Here is a 16,748-nt window from a genome sequence, read left to right as displayed (position 1 = left end):
CCACTGCAGGGATATGTGTGTGTGTGTGTGTGTGTGTGTGTGTGTGTGGCTGCAGGCAGGGAAAAGATGGAGGGAGAGTAAAGAGTTAGAAAAAGATAAAGAGAGAGAGAGAGATGGGAGACAGATGGAAATGAATCGAGCTAGACAAAAGAGAGCAAGAGAGGGAGGAGAAAGAGAGGAGAACTGAGAGCTACTGTTAATACCCAGAGAGAACACACTGTCTGTATGAAAGATGGATTGATAGGAACAGAGAGAAGGGCAGATTTGGAGGTGTATTAGTGGAAAAAAAAACTGTGGGGAAATGTGTGTAAGGTATAGAGAAAGGACTGGAAAAGAACGGTGAAGGAGAAGAAATGAGAAAAGGATGATGTATGGAAGATAAGAGTAGGAGAGAGATGAGAGAGACAGAGAGAAGAGGGGTGACCTACCTCATGCCTTCATGGATGACTGCATTTGTATCCAAACATCCCAACATGCACTGCTCTGCCACTCGGGGCGAAATCAGCCTGCAGCACCCAATCAGCCGTGGCCTTTTACCACCTCGCCGTGGGGCAGAGTGTGAGTAAGTGAGTGTATTTGTGTTTGTGTGTGTTTGCATGTGTGTGAGTTCAAGCGTGAGTGCGCACACACATCTGTTTGTGTGTGTTTATGGATACAGACCTCCTCACTACACTGCCTCTCTGATTTATCTTCAAACAGACAGCTCCGCCATCTCCTCTCCCACACCTCCATCTCTCCTCCGTCTTCCATCCCTCCCTCTACTCTCTGTCTGTCTGATGCTCACCACCGATCCATCCATCCTCCAAATACCTCCCCTCTCTCAATCCGACTCTGCCTCCCTAAATCCATCTCTCCTTCCACCCATTTTACTCCTCCATCCATCTCTCCATGTTTCCATGTATCCATCCCTCCATCTGCATTTACTTCCCCGCGGGGAAGACAATTTCCTGAATCCCACTGAAGTGGAAAGATTTCAGATTTAATACGTCCCCCCACTCGTGTGATGTGCTCAGGCGTCAGAGGAAAGCGTTCAAAGGAGGAGAGGAAAGGGGAAGGAGCAGAAGGTGTGAGGAGAGCTTTTGGATGAGTAGATGGAAACATTACCTGAGCCTTACGTTAATCAAACACATTGGTTAGTCTTAATCCTAAAAAGCCTTTTTCTCTGGTAACCCAGCTCGTTCTCATTCCCAGGGCGTCAAATTCCGACACTTTATCACGGCCGTCGCGTCCGATACCGACGCATATGGTACCCTTTCACGGTGGTATAAGACACACCGGGCTTTCCATTAACTACAATGTAAACCCATCCGTGGCAACATTAAACGCGGGAGGGAGGCGGATGGGTCCAACAAACACAAGGCTTTCATCCAGAGACCACTGTTCGTGTCTCGTGCCTTACGTTTCACTTTACAATCCCCTTCCTGTCCAGTGAAAACCAGGTATCTCCAGATGTGTTGATGTTGAATGTTTGTGATAAACTGAAGGATGAAGTGTTCCTGTATGTGTTGACAAAATCCTCCTACTTCTTAAGCTAAATAAACTCTTTAAAAAGCCTCTTGGATCAGCTGGAAAATGCATCGTCACAAAGCTGGAAACAGGGCTGTTTTTCTGACACCATGAAAAGTTGACTTTTTAGATATACGTGGATCTCACAGGACTGTGACGCTACAAAACATATGATGACCTTATAGAATATGATGCAATGCTGCAGATTAAACTATACCCAACAGGACATAAAGGAGTTAAACATCAAAGTACTACATCAAATCTCAGTATTTTCATTTTGACATTACGAGGACAGAAGGGAAGAACAGATGAAAAGTAAAAGCAAAAAGGAGGTAATGGATGGAGAAGAAGAGATGGAGGAGGAAAAAGAAGGAAATAGAAAAAGGCAGAGGAGAGGGAGCGGTGAGGAGGTTATAAAGCGGGTGACCCGGTGTGTTAAGTTGGAAAGCTGCTGTCCCTTTGTGCTGTGTGTTTTTTGTCCTCAGTAGAGTCTGACACAGAGACAGTCACATCCCTGAAGCTCCTCTCTTGCTTGTCCATTTGTATTTAGGTTTGTGACTCTGTTGATGGATGAACAGTGAGGCCCACACACTCATTAATACACACACACACACACAGCAGCCATGTGTCTTGCCTCTGAGGGATGGTTGTCAAGGTGATGTATAATGGTCTGATCAACCTCAGCATCATCTGTGCAGACCCTGAAGAAAATCAACTTCAACCAACCACATCGTTTCACTTTGTGCTGTGAAAATCTTTGTTTCCAAACATGTGCTGTTGTGATCAAGTCCTAATCCGTTATCTGCCAGCTGCTCCACAATCATTAAACTGCGCTACAATCATAAACTGCTCTGAAAGTGTCAGTATTACCTGGCAACGGCGGTTATTTACTCAGTAATTTTCTGTCAGCCATGTGAGAAATAAGACAAACTTCACATTTAAAGTGTTATTTCCTGTTTTTTTCTCGTGGTATTCAGATGGTGTTAATGAAAGCTGTGGTTACTGCCAGACAAAACATCTGCAATATTACATCCACTGCATCTAATGCAGAATGAATGGCAGTCATGAGGACAACAGACGCATTTCGCTTCATGATCAGTTGGAGCTAAATAAATTATTGCAGCAACCTCCTATGACGCTCATTCTTTAAGCACGCTGGGAGCTAAAATGAGTGAAATCCAATTTGTGGGGCTATTACCAGAAAGTAGAGCCATTCATTCCAGTTTTACATGGATTTAAAACTACCTCAAGGTTAAAACATTAACGGAATATAATATGGAAGTGAAACAATTGAGTTGGGAGGAAAGACTGCAAAACACCAGTCAACATTAACATGCCATAAATGTTGGGCGAGGGTCTATAGCTCCAAAAAGTTAGTCTTTCAAGAGGATATATTTTCTTTTGAAGGACATGTTGTTTTGATTTTATTTGACTTTGGACTCATGAAGCTAACTTAGAGTTTAAACAGCAATGTAACCGATATATTACTAGTAGCCTACAGATTTATTCAGAGGGAAGACAGAAATTGTGAGTTGGATGAGATTGAGAGTGATATACATTTTATATTTTACTGTCAATTTTCAATAGAAGCTTTTCCTGAAAATGTCTGCTGGACATCCCAATGTATGTAGTTTACAGCACATGTTGCTTCATGCTGTTTTTGAGGAAGCTGAATTACGATATATGTATAGTAATAATTGATCATGCAGCACGAACACAATAACAAGAAAGTTACTTGCTAGATTTGAAGAAAAATGGTTAAAGTTATATTGTTAAAACCACAATTATAAACATATATTCAAATTAAGCACAATTATGGCACTGAATCTTAAGTGCGTGAAGTGGCTTGAAAGAAAATTAAGAAAATAAATAATAATAATAATAATAATGATGATAAAAAGAAAGAATAGAATTTAAAAAAACAAAACAAACACATAACAAAAACAAACAAACAATACTACAAAAATACGAGAGTAATAATAAATTAAATCAACCATACTTGAGTAGTAATCCACATAGTAGCAGCTGATCTTATGATCTTATGTTATAGCAAATTAATCAAGGAGTCAACGGTCTTTATTTGTCACAGCTGAGAAGAGGAATCCTTCCTCCGGCCCTTGAAGTTGGCAGATTTAAAAACATCCAGGAGGACAACAGGTTGTGTGAATTATGCAAATTAGGAGAAGTTGAAAATTAATCACATTTTCTTTTGTTTTGTCCATACTATGATGAGTTAAGAATTTCTATATTAAATTAAATGTCTCAAATCCAGAAATGTTTGGTGTACGGATGATGACAGAATGGAATGGCTATTTAATTTTAATGTGTATAAGTTGTCTACTTTTGTTTCTCAAGCTTGGAAAAAACATCAGGATGGCCTCTTTGTTTAGTATTATTTGTAATTTATGTTCTCTGGTTCCTGCCTTCGTCTTTTCTTTGTTTTTAAAAAAATGGTGTCTTGTAAACCCGTTTGGGCTGGGCATATCTCATTTATGCATGACACAATAACAATCAAATCAAATCAAATATTTGCATGGTGTTTGACTCAGCTCCGTTTTTGTAAAAGGGCTATCAACACATGAGAGCATTGTCTGATTGATTTAATTTTATAATTGATATAATATGTTTTGACACCCACAGTATGGATCCAGCCCTGTACCTTGTGTTAGTTTGCTTTGCTTTTGTCTCCTCTTGCCTTTCACTCATTCAGTACATTACATTTTGTCAAGATTTGATTCACTTCTGTGACAACTTAATATCTGAAGTTGATGAACATTAATTCCAATATTTTTCTCACCAAGTTAAACATAAAAAACTCACAAAATGATCCCACCCTCTCCTGGTCCTGCTCAGAGGACACCAGTGCAGAGCAGAGTTTATAGGCTGGTGTTTACTGCACTCTGCTGGTCAATATAGGGAACTACACTACAAGTGGATGTCAACTGTGGACGTATACCACATTGTAAGTGTCCCACAAAGCCCTTCATCAATATGTTTATGCAAAACAATGTGACAGTGATACATTCTCACTCTTCTTATTGTGACCCCACTCCCTCTTGTGGTTCTTGAACATTGTTAATTCTGCCTCTTTCTTATTTATCTCTTTGTGCTGCTCTGTCACAATACAGGGCAACTGACAAATGAAGAGGAAAACAAGCCACAGAGAATCAAAAGAAAACCATTTCCCTCTCAACTTCCTCAATGGAGCTTTTATTTATTTGAAAGAAAGAAACAGAGAAGAGAGAGCTAAATGAGGATAGAGATGAGAAAGAGAAACAAAGAGAAAGAGAGATGATAGACAATTAAAGTCAAATTATGGGAGCATGCCAAGTACATTAGCCACCAAAGCTGATAATTAATCATCATTGTGCAGCTTGTCACTGGGTAATATTCACATCTGTAATTGGGACAAATTGGTAACCAGTGGGGCATTTAAAGTTTGTGTGCGTGTGCGTGTGCGTGTGGATATAATGATAAAGGCAAATTGAGGATAAACAACATCTACTTTTGATTCTAACTAAACATCACAGCAGCTGATGCAGCACTTCACTAATTAGGACCTCATTAACAGCAGAGGAGAACATAAAGTGTACAATGAGCAGCTGTGGTGTTGGAGGTAAAATAAAACTGTCTTGTCATTTTATACAATTTAAATTAAACGTATAATAAACTGAATGTGGAAACATTTCCCTCTGCTGCCATCATGTTTGCAGTTGTTTATATGCTATTAGAAAATATTTTTGTCCTACCTGCTACCTATATATATATATATATTACTTCTTTGTACATACAACATTACTGTTTACACCTCTGTGTATATATTTTAGTTCTTCTCATTATTACTAGATTCCTGTTTACATCTTCGTGTACATATATTACTTCTAATCATTCATATACATACTACATCCTGTTTACATTCAGTTTTCCCATCTGAAATACTGCCTTCCACAAAATTACAAATTTACATTTACATTACTATTTTATATTTACTTATGTTTATATTAAGCCCCTCATTGCCAATGACTGCTTTGTTGGAATTGGCAAATGATAAATAAAGAACCGTTAACCTTGAACCCTAGAAAACTAGAAACAATATATTGATGTTAATGTGGACAGATAATATCTATATATATATATATAGGCCAAGGTGTGTGTTGTAAGGACATCTTGATGTAATAGGCTGGATGTTACATTATGTATGTTACAAAATACTCTAGTGTCCACAGTCTTACTGTTTCACAATTGCCATTTTTAGTTTCTATCTATCTATCTATCTATCTATCTATCTATCTATCTATCTATCTATCTATCTATCTATCTATCTATCCATCTATCCATCTATCTATACCTTGTTTTTTCCCCACAAATATATATATATATATATATAAAACATAGTGGTTATATTCGCCTAATATCAGCTGTAATAATAGTGCTATAATAATACTTTTATTTAATAATAATATCATTTAGTAGCTGGAACAGTTAAATATGAACACCTCATGTTGCGCATGCGCAGCGCGCCACTGAAGGAAACAGTGAGAGGAGCGTGAAGAGGCTCCAGAGACTCGACACGGACTCTGAGCTTTGACTTGATCCTGAGCTCTGAGTGTGAGGATGTAAAGCTACATACATGCATACAAGGACTGTTACTCACCATGTTCCTGTAAGCAGCTGGTGTAATCTCTGCGGAGGACTCGGGAGACGTAGAGGATCTGCTCATCTCACCGCTGGCACGGTAACTCAGCCCAGAGAGGCAGGGCTCTCTGCTAGCTTAGCTTAGTGCTAACGATAGCTGTTTACAAACCTTTAATTCCTCTGCAGTTATAAACTATCAAGCGATCACTCGCCAACCAGTATATTTCATTGTTACATTACGTTATTGTGTCGCTACTTAACGAACTAGGTGGTCAGTAAACCCGTGTGCTGCGGTATAATAAACAAACATGCCTGCTAACATGCTAGTAGCATGCTAGGCTAACCAGTGTGCTATCAACAATCAACGGTGCTAGCTGATGTTTCTAGTAGCATGGTTGCTAGCCAATCCGTTGTCAAGGTTTCTTAATAACAACGGGCGTTTCCGGTTAGGTTCTTCAGAGTAAAACCATACTTTATTTTCATGGTTGTTTTCATATATGCAATTTACAGTTCGTAATTACAATAGTTTATAAACCAATTTGTAAGTAGTTGAGTTTATAGACAAACTCATTAAGTACACTAGAGAAAACGACTTCAACATTCAAAATTGAGATAAAATTAAGAAAATAAATAATAATGATAAAAAGAATGAATAGAGTTAAAAAAAATAAGAAGAAGAAATTAATAATAAATAAACAATAAGTTTACTTTTATTTCTACTACTCCTTCTACAGTTATGGCAACTAATATAACTGCTACAACCTACTTTGATAGTGAGAATCTGTTATTTTTTATGACAATGACAAAGAAAGGATAACCAGTGGGGAAAAAACAATGATTGATTGATTGATAGATAGATAGATAGATAGATAGATAGAAACTAAAAATCGCAATTGTAAAACAGTAAGACTGGATACTAGAGTATTTTGTAACATACAGAATGTAACATCCAGGCTATTACATCAAGATGTCCATACAACACACCTTGGTATATATATATATATGGATGTGTGTATATATATATATATATATATATATGGATGTGTATATATATGTGTATATATATATATATATATACACATATATATATATGTGTATATATATGTGTATATATATATATATATATACACATATATATATGTGTGTGTGTGTGTGTATATATATATATATATATATATATATATATACAGATATATATATATATATATATATTAATGATACAAATAAATAATATAATTTAAAAAAACACATAACAAAAAAAATAATAATAATACAAAAATACAAGAGTAATAATAGATTAAATCAACAAATAAGTTAATAGAAAATAAAAAGAGTAAAACCATACTTGAGTAGTAATCCAAAGAGTAGCAGCTGAGAACACCTGATAGATAAAGCATTTAAATAGATTTTACAACACATATTAGTGGCAAGCAGATATGCTTAAAAATGCATTGTGAGTAATGCGCCTCTAAATTATATGTGTCGGGGCATAACAAGTTAATGCTATGGATAATTATATCAGTAATTCATTTATATTTCTGTATGACACAGATTAAAGGTAATAAATATAGTTAGAATAATTATAAATACTATTATTTATAGTTAGACAAATTTAGTAGAATTTAATTAGAGTATATTTATGGCTCAATAAGAAAGCTGGTCAATAATTAATAATTGATTTATGGAGAAGGGGTGGGATTAAAAAAGTTTATATTTCTTCTCACTCCTTTTCGAATATGTAAATCAAAGCATCAAGTGTTTGACAATTTATTTTTCTTATGCTTTTCATTGTATGTAAATACTACTTGTTTCTGACTGTCCACTTGTTGGTATGATCATTCTTTTTCTTTATTTTATTTTTGAAATTGAAATGAAAAATGAAATGCATTTACAACAGACTCAAATTACACTAATTAGAAATTGAATAGTATCTCAAGTTATCTGATGTCATGTTGTTGGCCTGCAAAACGTTTAGTCTTAAATATTTGCCAATAGTTGACTTTCATATTCCTAATAGTGTACTTAATAAGGGTTCACCTTTTAGCTGTTGAAAACCTTTATTTTGAAGACAAGTCGTGCGTATTTCCGTTTAGATGCAGTAACTTGCGCTGACTAGCAGCAGCCAGAGTGGCGCCGCTAGCAGCTCGCTACAAGAGGCAGGCGAGGACAACAACAACAACTTAACACTTACTTCTATCCTAGAATAACCTGCTCCAGGGGTTTATAAACTCAAATGCAAATAAGATCATTTCTGCTTGGTGAGGCCCTTTTGTCGTTTGTGAGCTAGCATTATTATTAGACTGCTAAAAAGTTATAGTTTCTGCTGCAGAAACAGATATTGAGTGTTTATCGGTTAGGAAGTTAATCTGTCATCCGGATTTACTCAACATTACAGCACAATAGCACCATGGCATTAACTCAAACACGGAGGTAGTATCCAGCCTATATTTAAAACACCTTTCTTGGTCAGTTGTACACTTTTTATTAGATAAGTTACACCTGCAGCTACAACTTATGCCATCTAATACAACAGCCCTGCAATAAATACCTAAATCCATCTGTCATGTTGGTTATAATGTTAAGTTTTTGTTTAATATTTGTATTCATTGAGGTGGACAGAATATTAGAAAGTCCTCTCTTTATAATGTTATACAACTCAACAGCACGCTAGGGCTGCACGATTATTGTGATCAATATTGAGATCACAATTTTGATAGAATTAGATTTGTGACAGTGATGCTACAAACATATGATGACCCTATAGAATATGATGCATTGCTGCAGATTAAACTACTCAACAAGATATAAAGGAGTTAAAATGCAATATACACATTAATGCAGCAGTAATATTAAAGCTGCAGTGGGTAGAAATTGAGTAAATATGATTTTAAAAAACGGTCACTGTGCCTCTGTGTCCTCCAGTGCTCCTAATGGCATCTGTGTACTGTTTAGCTTTAAAATGAGAAAAGATTGTGATCTGGCAGCCATGTTGAGATCAGTTAAGGAAATACCAAGCACCGCCCACCAGCCAGAGCACAGCCAATAGGAACGCTCTCTCTCTGAAATGACCTGTGATTGGCCAAAGTGTCCCATCACAGGCTAGATTTTCTAAAGCCTGAAAACAGACATGATGAGGTGCAGAAGTCTAGTTTTCTCTTAGAACACTTGAATTACACTATGCTGAAAGGTTATTATGGACTTTTTGGCAAATGATGCCAACAAAAATTGCCTACTTAAGCTTTAAAGTTAAATGCTACAATCTTGTGCACTTCTGGAGCAACATGAAGAGCTAGATAAACAATTTTTTGCTCTTGATTTAAACATAAACACACTGGTTGTATAGATAATATCTATACTCAAAAGTGAAGCCAAAACATCTCGATCACCGGCTGGTGGCTGGCTGTTAGTTTAGGAACTGCTGCTTGATTTGATATGCAGCAGTTTTCTATGAGCAGAACGCACATTTTAAACGTCAATATCGCAGGCGATCATGCTCAATTAATTGTGGGACGTTAATTGTAAGACGGCAAAATTGTAATCGCGATTTAATATTCGATTTAATTGTGCAGCCCTAACAGCACCACAAACTACAGCCACAGTTGAATCATCACCTCTCAAAACAGTTTTATTGAAAACTTGTACGTTGTCCTCTTTATTTCAGATCTTGTCTCCGTTCCTCCTGATGCTGAGAGGTTTGTGGTCACACATCTGCCTCAACTACAGCTGAATTGCTGTGACGATTGTGTCTGCTCCGGCTTCCTGATTAAGTGAAACTGTGTCAACAACATATATATATATATATATATATATATTGTCAGAAAGTGCAGTCGGACACAGAAGTCAAGATGTCCATCACCAACACGCCTACCAGCAACGATGCCTGCCTGAGCATTGTGCACAGCCTGATGTGTCACAGACAGGGTGGTGAGAGCGAGACGTTTGCCAAGCGGGCGATCGAGAGCCTGGTGAAAAAGCTGAAGGAGAAAAAAGACGAGCTTGATTCCCTCATCACAGCGATCACCACCAATGGGGCCCATCCCAGCAAGTGTGTGACCATACAGAGGACACTGGACGGACGGCTGCAGGTAGGGCCATACAGTTATCTGGATCATTCACCATTGAAGCCATTTTTAAGCAATACGTTTGATCTCAGTGAGTTTGCAAATGAATTAACTCTGTTTTCTTGTATTTTTTTCTCCCTGTTGTTGTTGTTGTTGTTCCCAGGTGGCTGGACGTAAAGGCTTCCCTCATGTAATCTATGCCCGGCTGTGGCGGTGGCCTGACCTGCATAAGAATGAACTGAAGCATGTCAAATACTGCCAGTTTGCCTTTGACCTCAAGTGTGACAATGTGTGTGTCAACCCCTATCACTATGAGAGAGTGGTGTCTCCTGGCATAGGTGAGTAACAGGAAGGAAGAAATTCAGTGTCAGTTCTGTTTTAGCATACTCAAGTGAGCTGAGACCAAAAGTTGCCTTTTAAAGGAGGAAATTAATGTAAACACAGTTTTAATAATAAGTCTGCAACACAGTTAGATTAAGGGCTAAAACATGCAGAATTACTGGTGCAATCCTGTAGCTTCACCTAAAATCATTCAACTAATGTAACTTTCCCTGAAGTTTAAGGGTGTTTTCACACTTGGTCCCTTTCAGCCCTCCAAACGAACTCAAAGCAATTAGTCAGCATTTTTTGCGCATATGTGAACACTCCAAAAGAACCCAGACCCCTCTGAAACGAATCGTACTGAGACCTTTTCGTGAGGTGGTCTGAGTACGGTCCGCTTCAAGTCTGCGTTGCTTTTCGCTTAACCTGTGCAATGTGAACACAAAGCGCTCCATGTTCGCTTTAGGGATGTCACGAGAACTGATTCTTCGGTACAAAGTCGATGCCATGAAAATGTGACTGTACTCGTTTTTCTACAGTACCACAGGTAGTCTACCGTATGTACCGTCGAGGGTCAAGGCTAACGGCGTCCCGGGTATGATAGAAAATGTGTTTGGATGTAATCTCACTATCGACTAGTGGTGTAACGGACCGTTCCATATACGCCACACAGACGTTTATGGGCTTAATGAATTTATTTCATTAGGACGGCACAGCAAGCGCCGCGCTCAAGTAAAAAAAACTATGTGGGTTTGAGCTCCAGAGAAACTATAGTGTGAACAGGAAGAGAACTGAGGCACCATCAGAGCTTAAGTGGACCAGAAAGAGAAATGAGTCCTCTTTCGAGTCCTCTTTCTGTTTGTCCACTTTAAGAGGACTGAGTTTGATTCGTTTAAAAAGGACTATATGTGAAAACTCCCTAAGTGGCATTGCATTGTGCATGTGCCTGTTTAGATATTCCCTTTGTTGTAGATGCCTATTTTAGTTAGTCTGTATCACATGGGATTCTTTTTTAGCAGTGCAGATAAGAAGTTAACATTGTCAGTAACCTGTTCCACCTCTCCATCCTTTTCCTTGGTCCACAGACTTATCAGGACTGACATTGACAACCGGTCCCAGCTCTGCACTGATGGTTAAGGATGAGTACGATTTTGATGGACCACAGAGTCTGCCCTCAATCGACGGAGGTCACTCCATCCAGACCATCCAGCACCCCCCATCCGCCGGCCGCCCGGCCCCCTCTGAACCATTTGCGACCCCAAACCTGCTCCCGCCCGCTGAGGCCTCCACCTCGGCCTCAACGTCATCCTTCCCCGCCATCGCTGCTGGATCAGGCAGTAAGATACAGTTGTAAAATATCCCTGTGTGTGCTTGTTTGTCCTCATGTCTGTGTCTGTAATAACGTTATAATAGTTTAGAATTTTCAATTAGTTTTTATTTTAATTTTGAATGTTCGATTTCATTTTAGTTTTGTTTTAGTTTTCAGAGTGTCTTGCTAGTTCTAGTTTAGTTTTTATATATTTAGTTTTACAGTAGTTTTAGTTTGTTTTTGTCGGGGCCAGGTATAATATCTCAAAAGTATGTAGCTACGTATACGTACAAAATACGAATACAAAATTAGTTTTTCTATAAGTATATATTTTTTATTTAGTTTCAGTTTAATAAAAATATTTTTCCCTGCTTATTTTCATTTTAGTTTACTATAATAACTCTGGTTTGTAATTGACAGCCAACCATTCTTTCTTACATTGTTCAGAAAGAGAATGGTTTTGGACATGTTCACTTGAAATCATTCATATTTAAGACATTTTCTGCTTCTGTTTTGTGAATTATTGCAACAGCAGCAGATTTGTGTACTTTTTAATCGTTCCATCTGTGGATCTCTGACTTCTGTTCTCCTTTTCTCCTCAGGTGCCAGCGCAACCTGGTCTAGGAACAGCAACTTCACCCCCAACATCCCCCATCACACCAACGGCCATCTACAGCATCACCCTCCTATGCCACATCCGACACACTACTGTAAGTCACTACAGCTGTAACTTAATCCACGGACAAAATTGCATACTTGAATTACATTTTTTGCAAAGTTTGTAATCGCTGCCATTACTCTCTCTGTGTTTCTCTCAGGGCCAGTACATAATGAGCTCGCCTTTCAGCCTCCTATATCCAATCATCCAGGTGAGAACACACAATCCACAAGTACATAAACCCTGGACAGAGAATTTAGGTCTGTTGTATTAGAAAACTGAGTGAACAGTACATCTTTCTTTGCACATTTTTGCCCAAAATTGTATTCACAGAGTACTGCCCTTTTTGGCTATCATCCTGGCTAAAGGCTTTTCAACTGCTTCTAAAAGTGTGAGACTAGATAAGACATAAAGCTGTGTTGATATGCTCAGTTTGATTGCCTCGGTGTCAACCTTTGATTGTCAAAATGGCAAATTTATGGCAGTTAATCAAAACTGCTGTAGTTTTTAGTGTTGAAATTATTTAAGTTAAACAAACTGATTCAAAATATCATTTTTGAATGATGGTTTCAGCAAGTTATCAAATGAAAATGTTACTTGGTTGTCTTAATCTCATATCTATAATTTGAAAACAAAAGTCACAAAAGTTTAATATTACCTTGATGAGGAGCATTTTCCATTCATGACTTAAAACCACTGACATCAGGTTCTCTCTTCTGTTTCAGCTCCTGACTACTGGTGCTCCATTGCCTATTTCGAGATGGACGTTCAGGTCGGGGAGACGTTTAAGGTGCCCTCCTCTTGCCCCATCGTGACGGTTGATGGCTACGTCGACCCGTCAGGAGGAGACCGTTTCTGTTTGGGCCAGCTCAGCAACGTACATCGCACTGAGGCTATTGAGAGAGCAAGGTAGGGGACCCAGTTACCCTCAATATGTAGAGTAAAACAGTTAAAACCTTACTGCTAATGAACTCTCTGAAATAACATGGCATTTTAAAATAGAGAAAGCTTTTTTTTTTACATTTGAACAAGAAACCATCTTCTATAATAAAAGCAAACAACATGTGACATTTTGTCACTGGTGGTATCTTTAGATGTACGTTGATGCAGATATAATTATCCAAAAATATTTAAGGAAAATGCATTTCCATATCTGTGTTTTGGTTGAAGATTAACTGTATATCTACCCATTTGAGACACCGTACTATAACATGAGTACCATCAACACATCAGTTGAAAGCTCAGAGGCACATGTTGATCCAAGATGACACAACACCTTCTTTACATTTGGTTCCTTTCATTCCTTCCCGTTTATTTAATACGACTCGGTCAAAACCGAGTATATGGCTGGACCGTGTATGGTCTGTCTGTGAATTTGTGGCTGAATTGTCACACAAATAGTCAGTGGTCATGTCTATAATGTTAAATCTAGTGGTACATGTCCACCAGGTCTGGCAAGGACACTAGAAGACGCGCCGCTCCACTCAACTGGCCCTTTCTAGCAGTGACGTTTCAAACAGGAAATAACATGGTGGCCTGCTCGCAAACTTTCTGTTATTCCGTCTAAACAATGCACCAAAATCTACTTCTGAAAACATTTTAAGCGAGAAATAGGCTATGCCACCGCTTAATCTGGTTTCATTTTAGAACTAGATCGCCTAGTTTGACAGCTTGGTCCAAGTTTTGTGAGCCAGAGGGGCTCATTCTCATAACGGGATGTTGCCCGCCTTTTCATTTTGAAAAAGCAACAGCCAATGAGGAAACTCCAACACTCAACCGACTAATCGTGTAACTTGACACGTCAGTCAATCTTCTTTTTTACCACTTGTGGCGCTGTACGTTTCATGAGGAGCCCTTTGATTTGTTATTCTACCAGCATATGTTCACAACAATGCACAAGATGTGATAAACATTTAGGGCAACTGTGACGTGAAACACATTGGCACTATCATAACTCATATTCTTTCCCTGTTTCCTTTATTCCCCTCCTGGCCTCTCTCCTCTCTCCAAGGCTTCACATTGGTAAAGGGGTCCAGCTGGAGTGTAAGGGCGAGGGCGATGTGTGGGTACGATGCCTCAGTGACCACGCAGTCTTTGTTCAGAGTTACTACCTGGACAGAGAGGCGGGCCGAGCCCCTGGAGACGCTGTCCACAAAATCTATCCCAGTGCTTACATCAAGGTAAGCACACGGGTTATTGGACTGTAAAAAGAGGACATATCTCAGGGTTGACGTTTCATAAAATGCTATTTGCAAGCTCCAAACATCCCTTTCCATGCAGTCTCCTCAGACATTCTACCCTTTACATTGGTTTCATACAGTAGCTGTGTGTATGTCACATAAAATGTTCCCCACACTGCCACAGTTTCCCATCTTTTCCACTTCTGTCTCTCATGGACACAGCCCAGCTCATACTGAGGCGCTGCCTGAATGGCAGCTTGTGGCGGTATTTACATTTCTCCTGTGCGGGGACTATTTGCTGCTGAACAGTGTTTAAAGTGTCTTCTCTCCTGCCAGGTGTTTGACCTCCGTCAGTGCCACAGACAGATGCAACAGCAGGCTGCTACGGCTCAAGCAGCAGCCGCAGCCCAAGCAGCCGCCGTGGCCGGAAATATACCTGGACCTGGATCCGTTGGAGGAATAGCTCCAGCTATTAGTAAGAGACTCTAACTGCTAATACAGATGCACATTCACGCATATGCTGTGTTGGAAATCACATACTAACATACTGCTTACTATATACTCAATCTGTATGAACTGCATACAGGGTTGGAGAAGTGTAGGAACGGCCATAATGTTTAATTTTAACGCTACTATTTTTTAAGGCATATTGATTCCTACTGGATGATAAATGTGCTTATATTTGCTTCATTGCTCCAAAGCTGAACGTTTGCATTTAGTGTTTTCCTCTAAATGCTGAAATGCAATGTTTTTATCAGAGACAAGTAGTTGATAGTAGGGCTGCAACTATTTTCATGATCAGTTAATCTGACAGGAATTTTCCTGATTAATCACTTTATCATTTGGTCTTTTAAATATGTCCAAAAATAGTGCTCAGTTTGACATATTCAGATAGCTTCGGTCTAAAGATATTCAGTTTACTGTCATCAAAGCCTCAGAAAACCGGCAAATATTTTTATTTTCGAGGCTGTAACTAGTGAATTTTTGCCTAAAGATTGACTCAAGCTATTGAGATAAAATCAAAATGATTGGCAATTTCCGATTCATTTTCAATCGACTAATTGTTTCAGCTTGAGTTAATAGGAATCACTTGAGACACACTTAATTAGTTGTTTTAATCTTGATTTTAATATAATTCACTTGAATATTCGTGCAGATTTGAATCCATTGTTTATGACACATATGCAGCATCCCACTGACCTGATTGGCGCTCTCTCTCCTCCCGTCCTCTCAGGTCTGTCAGCAGCAGCCGGTATCGGGGTGGACGACCTCCGGAGGCTGTGTATTCTCAGGATGAGTTTTGTTAAAGGCTGGGGGCCCGACTACCCCCGTCAGAGCATCAAGGAGACCCCCTGCTGGATCGAGATCCACCTGCACAGAGCTCTACAGTTACTGGACGAGGTCCTGCACACTATGCCTATAGCAGACCCACAACCTCTGGACTGAGATCCTTGCAGCATACAGTGGCAATGGAAAGTCTTCCTCAGTGAACTGTTTCTGGTGGAGAAGCCAGTGAAACAGCTGCGACACTGAAGCTGAAAAAAATGACTTTGAGGTGTGTTTGAGGCACCTTTGTGCACTGTGGCCCCTACTTTTGCTTCTTTTTTTTTTTAGCAAGAGTGACTCTAAAATGAGCCAAAGCCATATATTAAAGATATATTTATCTATATTTTTGATAGATGGCTTTGATTTGTGATGACTGGAATGATGAACTGTAGGACTAGAAAAACACGTCACAGATAACAACAGTTACAACATGCACATAGATGACCTGCAGATCCCATGAAACTGGAATGTACAGCGACTACTCAGTCCACAACCACCAACTACTGACAGACATTAGATTCAGTGAATAGAGAGAAGATGCGAGTGCTGTACATGAGAGGGCTCACATATCCAGCGTCTGAGCACCAGAAGTACTGCTGGTTTCCTATTGTCAGTTTCCACTCAAGCTGTTACAGACTGCTTCACAACCGATGGGATGACCGAAGTTCAGCCAACTGTCAGACTGAACAGAAAAGCAGCAGCACTCAAGAGGATAGGCGCTCGACATCATGCTGGTCGCTGCCTCTCAGATA

The 16,748-nt window shown here is 39.0% G+C and overlaps 1 protein-coding gene across 1 annotated transcript; it reads left to right on the top strand.

Annotated features, from left to right (window-relative positions):
• Window positions 1–6,013: 6,013 nt before the first annotated feature.
• On the top strand, window positions 6,014–16,402 carry LOC141769068 (mothers against decapentaplegic homolog 4-like). The gene is made up of 10 exons (XM_074637742.1): window positions 6,014–6,241; window positions 9,803–10,226; window positions 10,366–10,540; window positions 11,609–11,860; window positions 12,435–12,542; window positions 12,651–12,701; window positions 13,216–13,399; window positions 14,502–14,670; window positions 15,007–15,145; window positions 15,905–16,402. Exons 2-10 carry the CDS (start codon window positions 9,987–9,989, stop codon window positions 16,114–16,116), a joined length of 1,530 nt encoding a protein of 509 aa, XP_074493843.1. The 5' UTR covers window positions 6,014–6,241; window positions 9,803–9,986; the 3' UTR covers window positions 16,117–16,402.
• The last annotated feature ends 346 nt before the right edge of the window (window positions 16,403–16,748 follow it).

The sequence above is a fragment of the Sebastes fasciatus genome, chromosome 6 (genome assembly GCF_043250625.1).
Source record: "Sebastes fasciatus isolate fSebFas1 chromosome 6, fSebFas1.pri, whole genome shotgun sequence".
Lineage (NCBI taxonomy): Eukaryota > Metazoa > Chordata > Actinopteri > Perciformes > Sebastidae > Sebastes > Sebastes fasciatus.
This window is presented reverse-complemented; position numbering and strand designations above follow the sequence as displayed.